This window comes from Temnothorax longispinosus, chromosome 10 (genome assembly GCF_030848805.1).
Source record: "Temnothorax longispinosus isolate EJ_2023e chromosome 10, Tlon_JGU_v1, whole genome shotgun sequence".
NCBI classification, from domain to species: Eukaryota; Metazoa; Arthropoda; class Insecta; order Hymenoptera; family Formicidae; genus Temnothorax; species Temnothorax longispinosus.
The window spans coordinates 1,393,971-1,414,069 of NC_092367.1; the positions used below are offsets into that span (position 1 = coordinate 1,393,971).

A 20,099-nucleotide genomic window follows, 5' to 3' on the forward strand; every position below is an offset into this window, starting at 1 on the left:
TTATAGCTTTATTAACTCATTTTATTTTCTTCGGCAAATAATATATTTAAAAAGATAAGTTATTTGTCATATATGAAGCAAGATTTCTATTTTTTATCTCATATAATATCATTTATTGTGTATTGGGTGTATGAGAAATTTCTTTATAACTCATTTTACTTTATTTTTACTTCATAAATGAATAAGTAATCTGTATGTGCATTGCGCATACAAATAAAAAGAATTTATTTAAGTTTTGTCTTCATATAGAGCATGTAAAATATGTATCTATAACATATATACAATAAAAAAATCTTGAAGAAAAAATACGATTCGAAATGTGTTCCATACGTAATTTATAAATTTATAATATTACATTAAATTATGTCCAATTAATATATCAATCATTATAAAATAGTAAATTTTATAAATTCAACAATAATCTCTTTTATTATTACTAAACCCTTTCAGACGTTGGAATTTGATAAAAACTCTAGTTATTTTTTTAATAAATTTATTTTATTTTATTTTACTTTACTTTAACAGGCGTTTATAATAATCTTTTTTTAAAAGTAATTTTTTTAAATAAAAAAAGCATAAGATATATACATATACAATATGTCAAATAAGCTATATACAATAATCAAAAGTAAAGTCGAAAAATTTTCTAATTTAAGTTGCGTCTATTTTCTTGAAAAAATATTCTGAGGTACACGTATTCATGTATTCATACACTCCTTGACTTTTATAGAAATAAACTAATAAAAAATTTTAATAAAAAAGAAAAGATGAATTAGATAATAATAAAAAGATTATTACAAAAATAAAAAAGTAATAGAGTATAAAAGTAGAATCTAAACGCAAAGTACCACTTGAAACCAATTGTAAATGCTATTTTAGAATCAAATAATTTGAATTTTTTATTTTAACATCTTTATTTATATAAAACAATCTATTCACTGTATTATATGAAATAATTTAAATATATATATTATTATACACATATGTATACTAATTTATTAAAAAATATAATTGTATATGTGGTAAGCTTTAATAATAATTAATATAACGATATTTATATTTATCGGATAATAACACGACTTTAACAACTTTAGAACTTGTGACACTACATATTTATTATAACGTTTATTACCATCGTTCTCAGTTCTTAATAATCTCTCGAAACGGAAAGATCGCGATTCTGTAGATTGTAGATAGACTTCTGGTAATTCGTAACTGGTAAGCATTAATCACAGTTAATTTCAAATTTCACCTGTATCATTATTTCCGCGATGTATCATTATTTCCAGTAAGTTCCGAGTGTATCAAATTATTTTAAAATCTTTCTAAGATTATATATATTTTGAATTAATCTCATACAACCGTACTTATAATACGCTGAATAAGCAAAATATAAAAGTTTCTTATTAAACCATTACCAATTTATAATAAAACTGACAATACCTATAAACATTTTGAAAAAATTGACTTGAAAAATTTATCTTGTTATCCGATCTTGCTTAAATTTGAATATAAATAAAAATATAAATAAAATTGAATATAAATAAAGATCTTTCTTATTGTAATAGTTTTTTCATTATCATCGGATTCATCGATGACAATGATATAGAGTTCAGATAATTAAAATTTTATAAAACTAATAAAAGGAACTATACGCGGTCCTTTTCCATTTTTGATGCGTTTTTAATGCACTTTTTCGAAGCTACTGATTGAAACGACGTACAACGTTGATACAGATATGTCTGATACAATCGACATATCTATTTAAATGTAATTTATACATATGCTTAATTTATAAAATTTATAATATATCCATATACTATATCCATGTGTGTATAAATTATTTCATAACATTGTGAATAGATTGTTAAATATAAATAAAGATGTTAAAATAAAAAAAATGTTAATTATTTGATTCTAATGACATTACAATTGGTTTTAAATACTTAGCGCTTTCTTTTTAAAATAATTTCAATATTATTATATTTGTATGTGTGTACATACTAATACACATTTATAAATGTATTTCCAATAAAAACAATATTAATGTTTAATACAAATTATTTAAAAAAATACTATGTTTAAATACATATTATTTCATATTCTATTCTTTTAGAAACGGTTTATTTCAAATTAATTTAATCATTCCACAACTGTAAACAGTTTTATATTTCCGATAAACACACGAAAGTTTAGTTTCAAGTTGCCATTAACTTCACCAATAATAAGGAAATTAAAAAATTAATTTGATTAAAACAGTACTTATTTTATATTCAATAACCATGTTGTAAGTAAGGATAATGTAATCTTATGTAAATAAGGAGTCGATAATATATAAAGTACTTCATTGCAAGATTGCATATTAAATTGTAGAGAAATATAAGTAGAAGACATAAATCTTAGTAACAATATAACGATATTCAAATTTATCGGATAATAACATGACTTTAACGACGTTAGAAGGACTTGTGAGACTACGTATTTATTATAACGTTTATTGACATCATCCTCAGTTCTTAGTGATCTCTCGAGACGGAAAGGTCGCAATTCTGTAGATAGACTTCTGGCAATTTGTAACTGGTAAGTATTTCTCACAGTTATTTTCAAATTTTATCTATATCTTTGTGAATTCTGGAGTATGTGTGTATCAAATCATTTTAAAATCTTTCTAGAATTATATATATATATATATATCAAAGGGTAAACTTGTACAATCATACTTATAATACAAAAAATATAAAAATATACTTATGTAATAAATTACTAACTATACCTAAGTATTTTAAAATAATGGTCTTGAAAATAAATTATTATATTTATCATGTTATCTGACCTTGCTTAAATTTTACGTGTTAATCTTATTGTTAGATTTGTATTGAATTTTAATTAAATTTTACAGTCTTTCCATAAACGAGTCACATTTACTTCTTCTTTATTACATTTTACTTATTCCATTCAAAGATGCCAAATTTGTTGCATTTCAGTGATTATAGTTAGTTTGCTATTTAATATATTGGACAACACATTTCAAAATTAGAAAGTTTAATCTCGGGCTTACAATTAGTGGTATAAAAGTCTGTTATATACGAACTGTCTTACATGTAATTCGAGCAAACTTAATAACAAATTTGTGCAAAATAATAAAAAAAATAACATATCATAATTAACGTGGTATTTTGCGAGATGTTATATGTATATTAAATGAATATGTTGTTTCTTCTTGTACTAAATTTTTGAGATTTAGAAAACCTTGTGATTTTTTCTAAAGATTACTCGAATGATAGCAACAAAGCAAACACGATTTAAAAAATTACGAATTGTACTTAAGGTATACCACAAAATACGTGATAAAAAAATTATCTATTTTTTCAACTAGATTAAATACTTGTAATGTAATACACACTTATTGGAGTTAAAACGAAGAGAGGGTCGCGGAAACAAAATAATCAATCTCAATTGTACAATCACAGAATAAGTCTTTATTTTATCACGATAGTTTATTATATTACGAGATCTGTACAATAAGGCCCAGTTTCATCAACGTCGATTAACTGTATAAACCTACGATTAAACTCACTCTTTGTCTCTTTCTAAAGGGGACAGTTGGAAAGAGACGAAACGTGAGTTTAATCGAAGGTTACAATTAATCGACGTTGGTGAAACTGGGTCTAAAAGGTGTAACGTTTGAACTAAACTGAGGGGCAGAAAAAAGCGATGTATATAGAATAAACTGACGTACATGATGTTATTTATCGCGCTTAATCAAAATACAAATTACAGTACATAATTACAAAGTACAGTAAGCATGAGCATTAAACCGCACAAATCTCAAAAACACCTCGTCATAAACTTAATCGTACACGTAACGGAACATACATACAAAATTGTTATAATGTTTTCCTCTCTTTACAAATATTTACTAAATTTCATGTTTCTTTTTCTTCTAACCTAGGCTCATTTCTACAAACACCACTGAACTTGTTTAGAAAATCGTCATGGAATTATTAAAATTGCTATTTAATATAATGTTTATTATGGCTTTTGTTTCTAAAAAAATGTTTATTACTGAAGTTTGCGCCGATATTTATTACCGCTTGCCGAATAATACAATACCGAAGCATTATGAGATTAAGTTAAAAGTGGACGTTGAAAAGAATATCTTCCATGGCAAATCTAACGTCAGCATCATTATTTACGAACAAACTCGTACGATACATTTGCACTCAATATGTTTGAATATAACTACAAAGACAACAACAATTGAAAATATTGATATGCGTGAAAGGACCAAGCATATCGCACGTTCAAATCATCAAATCGTATCAAATAATATTTCATATTGGAAGGAAATGGAAGTTATAGTGATTTATTTTGACTATGATCTAACACCTGGTAATTATACTCTGAATATGGAATACATGGGTATCATATCCGATATGAGTGGCTCCGATATGGGTGGTTTCTTCAAGATTCCGTTTATAAATGAAATAAGAGATAGAAAGTGAGTAGATTTAAAACTATAACATAAACATGTTCATGTTAACATACATGTTTATTATTAAACAAAAATTAATAATTAAATTATTTATATCTAAATGTTAACTATTTTAACCGATTATAAGAAATTTCACAAATATGCTATTAGATATAAAGAATGCATGAGAAAAACACTTTGAAATATTTTAGAGATTTATAGAATTCTAATGACTTCAGTTAAAGATAGAGCAAAAATGTAATCGGAATTATTTAGACATTTTGCAGAAAATTACATCTTGCATTTGACTTTTCTTATGACATTTTCATTGACTTGCCATCCATAATTATATTATTATTGTACAGACTTTATTCCTTCATGTTTTTAACAGTATATTGTTTAGTAGGTATAGTTTTTGTAACACTTGCTTTTACGGTACAAATAAACAAATGAGTACACATATTTAATGTATTATAGGTAACAACAAAGTTTCCTTTATCTTAATCCAAGTGCTTATATTTGTTCATATTTTTAATTTAGAATTTAGATGATACAAGTAAGCAAGTTTCAAATTTAAACCGTAGAAATATCAGATGTTGTAAGATGTGCTAATCATTATATTTATATACAACTTCAATATTTCAAAAGCAATCGTAAATTTTGTATTACGTACATATATTTTATGCGTAAAGGCCTCTGCACTAAACATCATGAAAATGAGACTCCGACAAAAACGGCTAAATTTGAAATATGTTGTACTTTTTGGGTCAATGAATAAATATTTCCTAAGGCAAAATGGAAAAAAATGGACAGTTTCGTTATCTCAATCCTTCAAATATATAAAATTGTAATTAATCCTTAAAAGCCTGAGGTCAAACCATATAATGATAACCGCATTGATCCAAAAGTGATATTTTTGCTGGTTAAGGATTAATTACAATTTTATATATTTGAAGAATTGAAATGACGAAACTGTCCATTTTTTTTACATTTTGCCTGAGGAAATATTTATTCAGTGACCTAAAAAGTACTACATATTTCAAATTCAGCCATTTTTGCCGAGGCCCATTTTCATGATGTTTATAGTGTGAGGTCATCTTTTTATATTAAATTACATACTATAAAAACATTGTTAGATATATATTATAGTATAGTACACTCTTTAATAGAATAATATATCGATATAAATTAATAATAAAAAATGCATACAATAATATTATTAAAAAATATTATTTTTTTATTGTAACATATAATCGTATTTCGTTGCTCCTATGCCATATATTAATATACTAATAACACATATTAATAATTTATTATTATTTTGAAAACATTGTTAAAACTCATAGATGGTTCGTCACAACACATAATTCGGCTACTGGAATAAGACGAACGTTTCCATGTTGGGATGAGCCAAGAATAAAGGCTAGATTTAAAATTATTGTACAGCACCATATAAATTACACGGCTTTATCTAATACGCTTGGTTATACGAGAGAAGTCGATGTTAATGATGGCATTGTACAAACATATTTTGAAGAAACTCCTGCAATACCCATTTATCTCGTAGCTATAGTGTTGTGCAATTTTCCTTATACAAATATATTTGAGAACTTGAGAGACTGGCAACGATTTGAAATGAATGCGATCTTGAGAAGCAGACCACTATTTATACATAATGATTTAATATTCGCACGTCACGTCATTGCAAATATTACGCGCTATTTCCAAGACGAATGGAGACAATGGAGGGTGTTTCCAATGCAAGAACATGTCGCGGTTCCAGGTTTGATAGATGACGGCATGACGACAAAGTGGGAACTTACATTTTACAGGTAAATATATGATTAGATATTTTTCACCAACAATTAAACATCCATAACATATAATATTATTTTTACTCCTTACAACTAAATAATTTAAAAATTTGTATATTTTTATTGTGTTAAACTGGTTATTAATACATTTATACATATATAATGTATATAGTGACACATAACATATAAATTTTGTTTCTACACTGAGAGCCCCATTTTGTTGAATCAACTAAACCGCTTGTTTGGATATGAGCAAACAAATTTTTTAGTTAATATAACACAAAATTTAATTAACACCACAAAAAATTAAGTTATGTAACAATTTAGTTAATACAACAACAAAAAGTTTGTTTGAAATAAGTTTAATGTTACAAAAACAAACTTTTTTGTTATATTAACTAAATTGTTATATAATTGATTCAACAAAATAGGGCTTTTAGTGTAAAAAAATCAAATTTATTTTATAACCAAAATGATAAAAAAATTTACTAACATAATTTTAGTACAAAATATACATTTGTTTTATTTAGTTGATTAATTAGAATATAAAAGGAGTCATGTCTATTAAAAATGTCCTTTTATATTCACTTATGTATACATTTTAAAGAAAAGACTGACTGCTGATTCTAAGACTCAGTGAAATATCGAGACTTTTAATGTTGAAGGTACTGTCGATATTCATCGATGACATACATGCCACAATAGATAAATGGTTTGTGGTTATTTAAAAAAATATGTGACAATACAAGATTTTTAATAAACATTTTTAATAGTTAGGATTATTTTTGTATAATAATTGGCCAATTTATTTTAACAATTTCGTATATATGCTATTATCTTACAGCAATGACAGATATTTGATAAAAGTTGTAAATAAATTTTTAAAAATATTTGATATTTCTTGCGAACATTTCGCTAGGAATTGTGGTAGGCTCAAACATAATCATACTATTTAAAGTATAAACAAAGGAAAGTTGTATGTAAGATTTTAAATACATTTTTTTATAAAGTTACATATTCAGACTAATGACTATTTTTTTGATAAATTGTGTAAATAATAAATTTGTATTTTTAAATAAAAATATAGCACAACTTTTCCTCATATCTCTTAAAATAAAATAACCGCCTATTTAGCAATTCATTCTTAATTACATTAAATCTGATTATATAATATCAGAATAAAAGTAATTATGATGTAATAAAATTAAAAAAGCAATATTATATATAAGGCAACAAGATAATATGATAATTACAAATAATTTTCAGAGACGAAGATATTATTTATGATAAAGAAAAAGATAATATTGCCCGCAAAATGGACATAGCGTGTTTAATCGGACGTAAAATAGCACGACAATTGTTAAATTCTGAGACAAGTCCATCGTGGTGGAACCACTTCTGGTTAAATGAGGGTATTGCTGGAGTTCTTTTTACATCAAAAATCATTGATAAGGTTAATTGCTCATACATCTCTTATACTATTTTACTAAAAAATAGAGTGTACACTTAGAACTAGGATTCCTGAAATCTCTCCTAAAATAATACTGGGAGAGATTTCAAGAATCCTTGTTCTAAGTGTTTTCAATGCTATCTACAAAATTGTAAAATACTTACTTTAAAAATGTTTGAGCATACTTTTAAGCTTAATGAAAAATATCAAAATACTGCAGTAACAGTGTACAAGTGGTGCATATTACTAGTTAAAGCATTCTCTCAAATTAAATATTCCATGATTACTCTCATCGTCATGTAAGCTTTTGTTTCTAGATTATTCCAAATTCTCGCATGTCGGATTTCTTCGTTGTCCAAATTCTGCAAGAATCTCTCTATTTAGACGGCCAAGGAATTATGAAACCTCTTACACCGTGGAAACGCACAGGCAACATATCTGATATTAATTCAATTTTCTCTTTCTCCTATTATATTAAAGGTAATATAAAAAAGTACATGATATAATTAAATAAAATTTAGAAAATTCTTAAACTATAACCAAATAGTAACCAAATCCATCTTCAATTTACTTATATTAGATATGGAAGTGTTAATTTCTTAAAGTAAAATGGAAAAGATGTATAATGTACAAATAAACTGCATAATTAACTTTTTTTTAAATAAATGGTTTTTACAAATTTTTCATTGCTGTTAATAAATTTAGTTAACTACATCTAATTATTTTATAATGTTATTTGTTATAGCACCTGCTATATTGCGCATGGTGCTACATATAGTGGGCGAACAAGTGTTTTGGAATGGTATCGAAAAATATTTATAAAAACAGTGAGTATATATTTCTGTTCTTATTGCTCTATATCTATATTGTCTTCAAGTTTTCCTCAAACTTGTATTTATTTATATTTATTTCTGTACCATTAACAAAAAACGTATCTTTTTTGCATTCAATATATATTACTTTTATTTCTCGTCGAATGTGATTCACTTCCCAGATATCAGGATGAACTGTAAAGACATCCTAATGACGTTTTATTGACGTTAGGAACGTTATTACTCTGCTACCTGAGTTATTATCTCTTTTTCTATTTTCTTTCCACATGTCCATAACTCTGAGCTAATTTTTATTTTTGTTCATGTTTTGGTTTTATGTTGACAATTTTTGATTATTTGTTTGATTAAATCTTCCTATTATACTACTTCCTACTATTTTTATTCAATAATAGATTTAAGAATTTTTTGTTTTTATTTTGTTCCCTCTCTTATTTTTTACTTCTTTTACGTTTTTTTACTAACTTACATTTCAATATTTTCTCCTAATTTTTTTATTATTATATAATATTTGCTATTATTTATCTTAATGTATTTTTTTGTTTTTTTTTATGTTTAACTTATTTCAAAAATATTCTGTTAATTTTCTTTTCGTTACTTAATATCTAATCATGATTTCAATATTAATGTAATATATGTTAATAACTCAAGTAAACTTCCTTTACTTTGTAAGTGCAAATTTTTTTTAAAATTCATTCTTAAACAAGTTATATTAGATTGTATGTGTCATGTAAATTAGTTCTATCTTTTTCTCTATAACTTTTTATTTTTTTGCAAGTTAGAATTATATAAATTGTCATCAGCTGCCAACATACAGAAATAAATAAACAAAAAATTTTACTTTTTATGTAATATGTTTGTAATAACTATATGTGTTGTAATATACTGTGTCAACGTGTGATTAAATTTTGCGAAATTTCTATTAGATCAGCTACTTCGAAAGATTTCTGGGCTGCCGTGCAAACTGCTTATAATGAAACATCAGCACTTATATCATCAAAAATTAACATAACACAGATAATATATCCTTGGAGAACACAAAGTCATTATCCTATTCTAAATGTAACATGCGATAAGAATGAAAACTCTTTTATCATAAGGTTGAAAAATCCATCCGAGACATGGAGAATACCTTTGACATATACTAGGCAATCGAAAATCAATTTTGATACTTCTCCTGCTTCTATAGTTACATTCAAAGATAAGCTTAATATACCTGTGCCTTTAAAAGATGACTGGATAATATTAAACTTGCAACAAAGTGGTAAGTATTAAATAATTATTTTCTTGTATCTTTGCATTTACTTCTTGACTTGCTAGATATAGCAAGTTAATGTAAGAATTTGGTACATCTAGCAACAAAAGCTAGTCAATTTGCTATAGTAGCATTGATAATATTATATTATCAATATATTAAATATGTTTATACATGCCATTCTTTCTTATTGAATTTAAACCCAGTTTATGAAAAATATGTTATATTATAATATATAAATTTAAATTTGAAATGCATGTAATATAAATACATTGTGACTTCGAAAGCAGAATAATGATTAATTAAAGTATAGATTAGATCAAATAAATATTTGTTATTGTTTAAATATATTTATAGGTTTCAAGTTCTTTGTGTTAATTATTTTTTTATTTTAATAACATATTTTTTTCGTGTAACCAATCATTTTCTTTGATTTTTATTATTTGGCTTATATGTTTCTTAAGATTCTAGGCTTTATATTTATGTCACAGAACGAATATATTATATTTTATTGAATAGAATATTTTAATGTCAACATATAGTAATTAAACATAAATTTTATTTCAGCTGCCGCAATTAGATTAGTACTTTTTTAGGAAAAATAGATTTAAACGATAGGTTTATAATATTTTTGTCACGTTAAATATATTTACTCAAAATTATGATGTGTTTTCTTATGATGTTAATTCTATTTTTACATAGCAAAACGCTTTTATAATACTTTTAAAGTATCTAATTACACTATTTTTAAACTTAGAACATTTTAATAGTCATATCATGTTTCTTATTATCCTTCAACTTTTTATAAGTAATATACAATTCAACTAATATGTACACTTTATTGAACTTATGTACATGATGATAATGGTACCTTTCTTTTACCTGTTTTTTTCGGGAGAAGGTTTAATGTTCAATAATATTAATTTATATTATTACAGGATACTATCGTGTCAACTACGATACTGAGATTTGGCGAAGAATTGCATGTTACCTAAATTCTAAAAACTATAAAAATATTCATGTTCTTAACCGGGCTCAAATCATTGATGATGCGTTTTATTTTACCATGACAAGCCAGCTCAATGTCTCTATATTTTGGGAACTTACGAGTTACCTAGGGCAAGAGACAGAATATGCGGCATGGTATCCTATGATCAAAGTTCTTGAACGCATATCTTACATCCTCCCTTTTCCAAATGAAAGTGAATATTTCAAGGTAAAAGATGTTGCTCAAAAAAATTGTTATATCTAAACATTATATGCTTTGTAATGAAATAACAATTGTGACGTAAGATTTAATGAAATATCCCAGTAAATAAAATGTTAGCAACATGCATGCAGATTGGTAGCATAGGACCCTGCACAAACCTTATGGAAAATTGCAAGGAGTATATACAAAACTATTATTAATGGTACAAATTAATACAAAATGGAAACTAATTTGTACCACTATTAATAATTTTATATAATCAACAAGTAATCCGATAGGTCTTGCTAGCTTGATAGATATCAGAGGTGTTCGGTACTTTTCTCGCACACGAGCACACGTGGGTAGTGTGACAACGTTCGGAGTGGCGGAGTAGTGCGCTCTCTGCCTCTGCCGAGAAGTTTTATTTTTTCAGTTCACAAATTAATAAATTAAAAATTAAACAATTTTCAAATTGCTCCATGGATTAAAATTCAGAGTAAAGAACAGGGCAAGGAAAGCCGTAACAGGATGTTTGTGTTAAATTATTATTTTTAATAGACAATTATTCCAACCATAGTAAACTGCGCGCCGACAAATCATCAGACTTGAAACACAATTTTTGTTGGAGTAGTAAAATCCCCTCTCACCCTCTCCCCGTTACGATTTAATTTATGATGCTAAGCATCTAAAAACTGTGTTTCAAGTTTAACGATTTGTCGGCGCACAGTTTACTATGATTAGAATAATTGTCTGTTAAAAATAATAATTTAACACGAACATCCTGTTACGGCTTTCCTCGCTCTATTCTTCACTCTAAATGAAAATTAAACGTTTGACTAAGATAATAGTACATGGGATCATATTGATGCAGTTGATCCTGGGTAACGCCAATTACATAAAATTTCGGCCTTTAAACGGCCGCCATTTTGAATGAGAGTATCGTAGCGACTAAAACTGGTGGGATTTTGTCTTTAAAAGACCTTTCAAATATGCCCTCACTTGGCCCTAAGTGCCTTTAAAATTTTTAACTCCCATCTAGCACACCCACGCACCCGGGGACGAGAAATGATTGACGTTCATGCTAAAAGATAGCTTCTTTGAAGTATTGAACACGTATTTTACCGTTTTTCAATATTTTTATTTTTACAAAAGTTATTTAGGGATTTCCATACTTTTGATAAACTTTGTATGATAAAAAATCAAACAATTTTCTAATTATGTTAAATCTATCTTTTTTATTGTATTCTTTGTCCTAGAACACCACACTGGGTAGCACACCATGTTTGTTTTAAAAATGTCCGATGTTCCTACAAACCTAGCAATAAATGACCCATCGACGTCTATCGATTCGATGGGTCATTTATCACTGAGAAAGTAAATAAACTTTTGTTCTCTTTCTATGATTCCCCATGCTACCGTTTAGTAGACGTATGGCTACACCCAATTGGTAGATGTAATTAACACAGTGTGGTATTATAGGGTTAAGAACACGTATATATTCGCATGTTACATAACGTTCTCAGAGAAAATCAATAATTCAATAAACAATTTTTATAATTTTACAATGTTTAGACAATGATACTCGAACAATTAAAATCGCTCCTTGGAACAATAGAATACTCAGATGAATCAAACGATGATTATTTAATGGAATGTTTAAGGCAAGAAGCTGTAAAATGGGCATGCGTTCTCAATGATTCGAGCTGCAAGACAACGGCCTTGAATAAACTGCAACGGCAGTTAACAGATCTCGTGTAATTTACGCTTAAATGTTCTTTATTAACCATGCATTTATATTACTTACAATGCTTGATAGAGTATTTTATAAAAATATTTGAAATAAACATGTAAGATTCTCTAAACTAAATTTTATAACTTGTCTTTTCAGATTTCGAATCTCGCCGGGGTGGAAAAAATGGACATATTGTAATGGTTTATCGATAGCGAATAAAGCTGTTTTGACAAGTGTGTGTCAGATGTATATGTATGAAACTCTATTCCAAAGAGAACGAAAAAGTTTAGAATTCCTGGCTTGTTCTAAACATTTTTACATAAATTTCATTATGAAATCAGAAGATTATAATGAAACTATTTTCAAAACTATAAAAGAAAATGGCATTGATAATATTAAATTTTTTCATTACAATGTTGCGAAACATGCAAGAGATAACTCAGTACTTGATCATATATTAGAAAATTGGGAGAGAGCAAAACCCACGTAAATTATTTTCTTCCGTATAAATATATTCTGGTTGTAATCATGAAAGCATATCGTATATGTATACAAATTAAGAATCATTTGTTTTACTTTTACAGAGAAATTAGTACAACTATAGCATTAATTGATATTATAAACCATATATATTCTAAGGAACAACTTGATAAGGTAATATCTACATTATTGCAACTTACATGTTATCTTTTGATTTTATTAGGCTTACATATTTTTGTGTATTCTCAGCACAATCTATTTATCGTGACAAAATAAGTTTGTAAAAATAACTTAAAAAACCTGCAGCAGCAAGTGTATATTCTATATGAGATTAGTATTATTTTATAGATATATTGAATAGTAAAATAATCTGTGTATGTTTTAGATACCGGAATTTGTAAGGAACATGAAGATTGAATCACTGTTAGAACTCACTGTTTCTCCTAATCGGTCCTGTAACTCAAAATTATTTAAAGAGGTAAAAATTTATACAGGGTGTACCAGACCACCGTTCCCACCCAATTTTCTCGTAAATGTTAAGCCTCATATTCTATCCGAGGAATCGAATAATGGTATTTTCGTTTTCCGGAACTGATCGGGAGTAGTGACTACTACGGTCAACTCTATTGTATTTAGATTTTTAATGGAAACATATGGCGTGTAGTGTATCGTTGGATAGATCTTAAAAAAAAACATCTTTTATTGGAACATAATCACGACATCTCCAACCATTGAGAAGAAACAACTGGAAAACTGAATATGGTGATGGTATCGAATAATAATAAAGTTTCATATCCAAAACAAGAAATATTACTTTTATTAAGCCTTACAAATGTTCAATATGTCTTCCATCTTAATTTAAACAAAAACGGATTCTGTCTTTGATTGTTCGAGAAGCATGCCCATCGCTAAACGTGATGCAAAAGTCCTTCAAGCTATAGATAACATCAGAAACAGAATCTGTTTTTATTTAAATCAAGATGGAAAGCACATTTGTGAGGTTTAATATAAGTAATATTTTTTAATTGGGATATGAAACTTCGTTATTATTGCAACACCATCATCATTCAGTTTTCCAGTCGTTTCTCCACAACGGTTAGAGATATCGCGATTATGTCCCAATAAAAGATGTTTCTTTTTTTCAAGATCTATCCAACGATACTCTACACGACATATATTTCCATTCAAAATTTTAAAGTTGAGCGCAGTAGCCACTAAAACGAAAGTATCCTCATTCGTTCTTCGAATAGGATATAGGGCCTATAGTATTTCTCCCCAGTTTCCTCTCATCGTTTACAAAAAAATTGGGTGCGACGGATGCGACGGGTGGTCTGATACATCCTGTATATATAAAGGAGGAGGGTCCCTAAGGCCTGTTTTCGGCACCCCTTCAAAATTGGGCCAAAATGGCTGGAATCACTTCCTTATACCCTTGGAAGTAATATTTAGTCAATTCCAGCCTAAACGGAAGTATTTAGAGTGTATACTTCAAGTATACATGGTGCATCAGCGCGCCCGTATCAAGCATTTTTTGGAAAACTAAGCGTTATTGAGAAAAATGTTTCAGATAAAAATTGTATGGTTTCAAGGAGGACATAAGATGGTGTCATTGGTTTGACCTTGGATAGTCATTTCATCAGACTCACCTTAACCAAGCACTCAAAAGGTGAGAGGCAAGGGGACTCACCTTAATCAAGCACCCCAAAAGGTGAGAGGCAAGGTGACTCACTTTTTTAATCTAGCACCCCAAAAAGTGACAGGCAAGGGGACTCACGTAAATCCAACACCCCACTCTACGTGGCTTCTTAAAGGAAGATTACGTTTACATTTTACTGTTCACGTGTGGAGAATCAACAAGAATGAATAATATGATTTCAATCTCGGATCTCCTTAAGTAACGTTTCTACAAATCTATCTGTAAGAAGCCTCATAACTCGCAAAGTACTTAATAAAAAATGACTTAGTTATGAGTGTTTTGGAAAGCTCTCGAAATAAGCTACAATTAAAGATATGTAAAAATAGGGGGTTCTATATAAAATATTGAAATCAACATTCACGTGACCTTCAAATGACTATCCAAGGTCAAACCAATGACACCATCTTATGTTCCCCTTGAAACCATACAACTTTTATCTGAAACATTTTTCTCAAAAACGCTTAGTTTTCCAAAAAAATGCTTGATACGGACGCGCTGATGCACCATGTATACTTGAAGTATACACTCTAAATACTTCCGTTTAGGCTGGAATTGACTAAATATTACTTCCAAGGGTATAAGGAAGTGATTCCAGCCATTTTGGCCCAATTTTGAAGGGGTGCCGAAAACAGGCCTTAGGGACCCTCCTCCTTTAGTTAACTATATCTAATTATTTTATAATGTCATTTGTCATAGCACCTGTTATATTGCGCATGTTGCAACATATAGTCACAGATCAAGTGTTTTGGAATGGTATCGAAATATATTTAAAAAAACAGTGAGTATATATTTCTGTTCTTTTTGCTCTATCTCCATATATTGTCTTCAAGTTTCTCCCATACTTGTATTAATATATTTTTTTTCTCTTCAAATGTGATTTACTTATCTCTTTTTCTATTTTCTTTCGACATGTCCACAACCCCAAGCTAATTTTTATTTTCTTTCTTGGTTTTATATTAATGATTTTTGATGATTTGTTTGATTAGTTCTTCCTATTATACTATTTCCTATTTTTACTTAATAATAATTTTAAGATTTTTTTGCTTTTATTTCTTTTCCCTTATTTTTTACTTTTTTTACGTTTTTTACTAACTTACATTTCATGATTTTCTCTTAATTTCTTTATCATTTTATTTTTGCTGTTATTTCTCTTTATCAATTCTTAGTTTTATTATTTTTTTCAATGTTCAACTTATTTCAAAATATTCTGATAAGTTTTCTCTCTTTAATTAATATCTAATCATGATTTCAATATATTAATGCAATATATTAATGACTCACGTATTTTTTTACTCTTTACATCTTTAAGTAAGTATATATTTTTTTAGAATTCATTCTTCAACAAGTTATATTAGATTGTATCATATAAATTCTTTCTATCTTTTTTCCTGTAACTTCTTATCTTATCTTTCTTAAAATTATATATACTGACATAAGCTGCTAACATATACAGAAATAAATTTAGCAATAAATTTTACTTTTTAATGTAATATGTATTGCATTACATATACTGTATTAACGTGATTAAATTTTGCGAAATTTTTGTTAGATTAGCTACTCCGAGTGATTTCTGGGCTGCTTATGATGAAGCATCAAGATTTATAGTACCAAAAATTAACATAACAGAGATAATGTATCCTTGGATAAGTCAAAATCATTATCCTGTTCTAAATGTAACATGTAATTATAACAATGAAAGCTATTTTATCATAAGGATGAAAAATGTATCCGAAACATGGCGGATACCCTTGACATTTACTATGCGGTCGTACATCAATTTTTATTACACTTTACCTGTTATAGTTACTCTTAAAAATAAAATTCCTATGCCTATGCTTTCTAAAGATGACTGGATAATATTGAACTTGCAACAAATTAGTAAGTATTAAACGATTATTTTCTTGTATCTTCGCATTTATTTCGTATAAACAAAATGTAGTAAAACAATAAAGAAAAAAATTTAACTCAAATCAAGTATATCAATGTCAAGGTTATTAACTCTCGGTTGTCACACGGCCTCTTTTTTCGAACACGTTTGTCACACGGGGTCAATTTTTATGTACATACATGGCACTTTTCTTCTATCTTTTTTTCCGGAAAAGATTTAATAATCAATAACATAAATTTATTTTCTAACAGGATATTATCGTGTCAACTACGATGCTGAGAATTGGCGAAGAATTGCATGTTACCTCAATTCGGAAAACTATAAGAATATTCATGTTGTTAATCGTGCTCAAATCATCGACGATGCGTTTTATTTTACCATGACGAAACAGCTTGATGCCTCTATATTTTGGGAACTCACAAGATACTTATCGCGAGAGACGAAATATGTTGTATGGTATCCCATGATCAAAGTTCTTGAACGCATATCTCACATCTTCCAATTTCCAGATGAAAGTAAATATGTCAAGGTAAAAGATGTTGCTCAAAAAAGTTGTTACATCTAAACATTACATACTTTGTAATGAAATAACAATTGTGACATAATTGATTCGATAAAATATCCCAGTAAGCAAAATACAGCATGCAGCAGCAAAGATTAGAATCCCACACCAATACCACAGCTATCTATATTTTCTATGATTTCGGCTCTGCTCAGAATGTATCTGCGCAGGTTTAGCTATCTGAGATGATACATGTAGAGTCCTAGCTAGATATATATGCAGCTATAATTCTGTTACGTTTTTTCACAATTTTGTTCAACAAAAATTTAAACGTAAAAGACCCTCATATTGTCGGTATTATCACCATAAAACTACCTTTTAAAAAAAGTGAAAAAAAGCGCCAAGTTTTTATTGTTTATATGTTATTACCAAACTAATGCAAAGCTATAAAAGTTTTTAAATATTACAATACCAAACTATTTTTATCCTAAAGTGTATCTAAACGCGTTATATGCGTATAATTTTTATGTATTACAAAATAAAATTACAATGTCTTAAAAACAGTACGTCGTTTTGGGCACAAATCCTCTATATAATAATAAAAAAAAATCTAAAAGTTTTCTAATTATGTTGCATCTATTTTTTTGAAAAAGTATTCTTAAGTACGCGTATATATTCGCACGCTCCATGACTTTTTCAGACATAATTAACAACTTAATTAAAAATATTTATAATTTTACAATATTTAGACGATTATACTCGGACAATTGAAACCGCTTCTTCAAACAATAAAATATAACGAAGATCGAAATGACAGTTATTTAATGGAATGTTTAAGACAAGAAGCTGTAAAATGGGCATGCGTTCTCAATGATTCTAGCTGCAAGACAATAGCCTTGAATAAACTACGACAGCACTTCACAGACATGTAATTTACGCTTAAATGTTCTTTATTAACCATGCATTAATATTACTTACAATGCTTGATAGAGTATTTTATAAAAATATTTAAAATATATACGTGTAAGATTCTAAATTAAATTTTATAACTTGTCTCTCTAGACTTCATCAATTCTCGTCGGGGTGGAAAAAATGGTTTATCGATAGCATATTGTAATAGTTTATCGATAGCAGATAAAACTGTTTTAATAAAAGTGCATCGAATGTATATGATTGAAACTATACTATTCCGAAACGAACGAAAAAATTTAGAACTCCTGCATGGCTTGTTCTAAACATTTTTACATAAATTCCATCATCATGAAATCAGAAGATTATGAAGAATATTATTTTAGAACTATAAGAGAAAATTGCATTGATAATATTAAATTTTTTCATTACAATGTTGCGAAACACGCAAGAGATAACTTAGTACTTAATCATATATTAAGAAATTGGGAAAGAGCCAAACCTAAGTAAATTATTTTCTTCCGTATAAATATTCTAGTTGTAATCATAAATATCATATATGTATGCGAATTAATAAGAATCGTTTGTTTTGTTTTTGCAGAGACATTAGTGTGACTACAGCATTAAAGGGATGCTGGATATAGTTGATGCGCACTTTCTCAGGCGGCGCGTCGGAAAATCAAGCACACAAAAATTGACGAAAAACGCCGGGATGGCCTCTCTCAGGTTTCTCTCTGGTTATAGTAAATTATTATAGTTCAATGGCATGGATATATATAGCACGGACATGAACCAAATTGATTGACAGTTGAAAAGTGGATGTGACTCAGTAGTTCCAATTCCTGAAAGTGGATGTGTGGCGCTACTGTACGGCCTAGACTGGCATAGAGTTGGTCAGGTTGGTCAGGTAGAGTCAGAGAGAAACCTGGTAGAGTTAAGCCAATATCGGCCGGAAGTTTCGAAGACGCCATTTTCCGATCAAACCACGTGACCAACTTGATACGTGGAATTTTCAAATTGCTGAAACTTCAGTTTGTATACTAATGCTGGGTCTACAATGGGAGTCGCAAAGTCGTGAGTCGCAAGAATTGACCAATCACAGTCGATTATTCTCCTCAAATTCGATTGTGATTGGTCAATTCTTGCGACTCACGACTTTGCGACTCGCATTGTAGACCTAGCATAAGGCTGCGTTCCGATATTCACTGTCAATGTCAATACCGAAAATCTATAGTGTAGGTTAGTTACGTAAACTACAGATTTTCAGTACTTGCACTTTATTTTAAATAGTATTATTAAGATTTAAAACATATCAGTAGTATTTATTTCAAGTTAGAATATTTTATAATTGCTGAATACTTTATATATTATTAATTAATATGACAACAACCTGTCAAATGTTTCAAAAAACCGGAAGCGCTAATCAGGAAATGGCAGAGCCAATCAGCGAAAGGAACACTAGTTGGCTTAAAGGTGCCTTTTCATGCTGACGCTCGACGCTCATTTTCAGCGGCAAGAAGGTCGCATGACCACAATTGACGCCGGCGTCAATTGAAATTCATGAAAAGGAAAACAGCGTCAAAATTTCGGCGTCTTCGCGCTGCTTTGGCTTTGACGCTTGAAGTTGGAAAAATCCAACTTCTCTTTCTTGACGCTGGCATCATAGTGATGTCACGTGACGTCGCTCAACGCTGTTTTTCAGCGTCCCATGAATTGGCACCTTAACTCTTCCTTGACCAACTCTACCCAGCGGCCAGCACTAATGTGCACTGAGTGCGCACTGGTGCGTCCAACCGAATTCGCTATATGAATACCAGCCATTAATTTTGATGTAGCCACAGTATAATACTATGACGTAGCTATAGACATTGTATATGTCT

At 28.6% G+C, this 20,099-nt stretch overlaps 1 protein-coding gene across 1 annotated transcript; it reads left to right on the plus strand.

Annotated features, from left to right (window-relative positions):
• Positions 1-4,409: 4,409 nt before the first annotated feature.
• LOC139820251 (aminopeptidase N-like) lies at positions 4,410-13,325 on the plus strand. Its single transcript, XM_071790391.1, has 10 exons — positions 4,410-4,501; positions 5,821-6,306; positions 7,555-7,741; positions 8,056-8,218; positions 8,484-8,557; positions 8,616-8,629; positions 9,495-9,832; positions 10,762-11,039; positions 12,585-12,766; positions 12,901-13,325. The coding sequence occupies exons 1-10, from the start codon at positions 4,410-4,412 to the stop codon at positions 13,232-13,234; spliced, it is 2,148 nt and encodes a 715-aa protein (XP_071646492.1). The 3' UTR covers positions 13,235-13,325.
• The last annotated feature ends 6,774 nt before the right edge of the window (positions 13,326-20,099 follow it).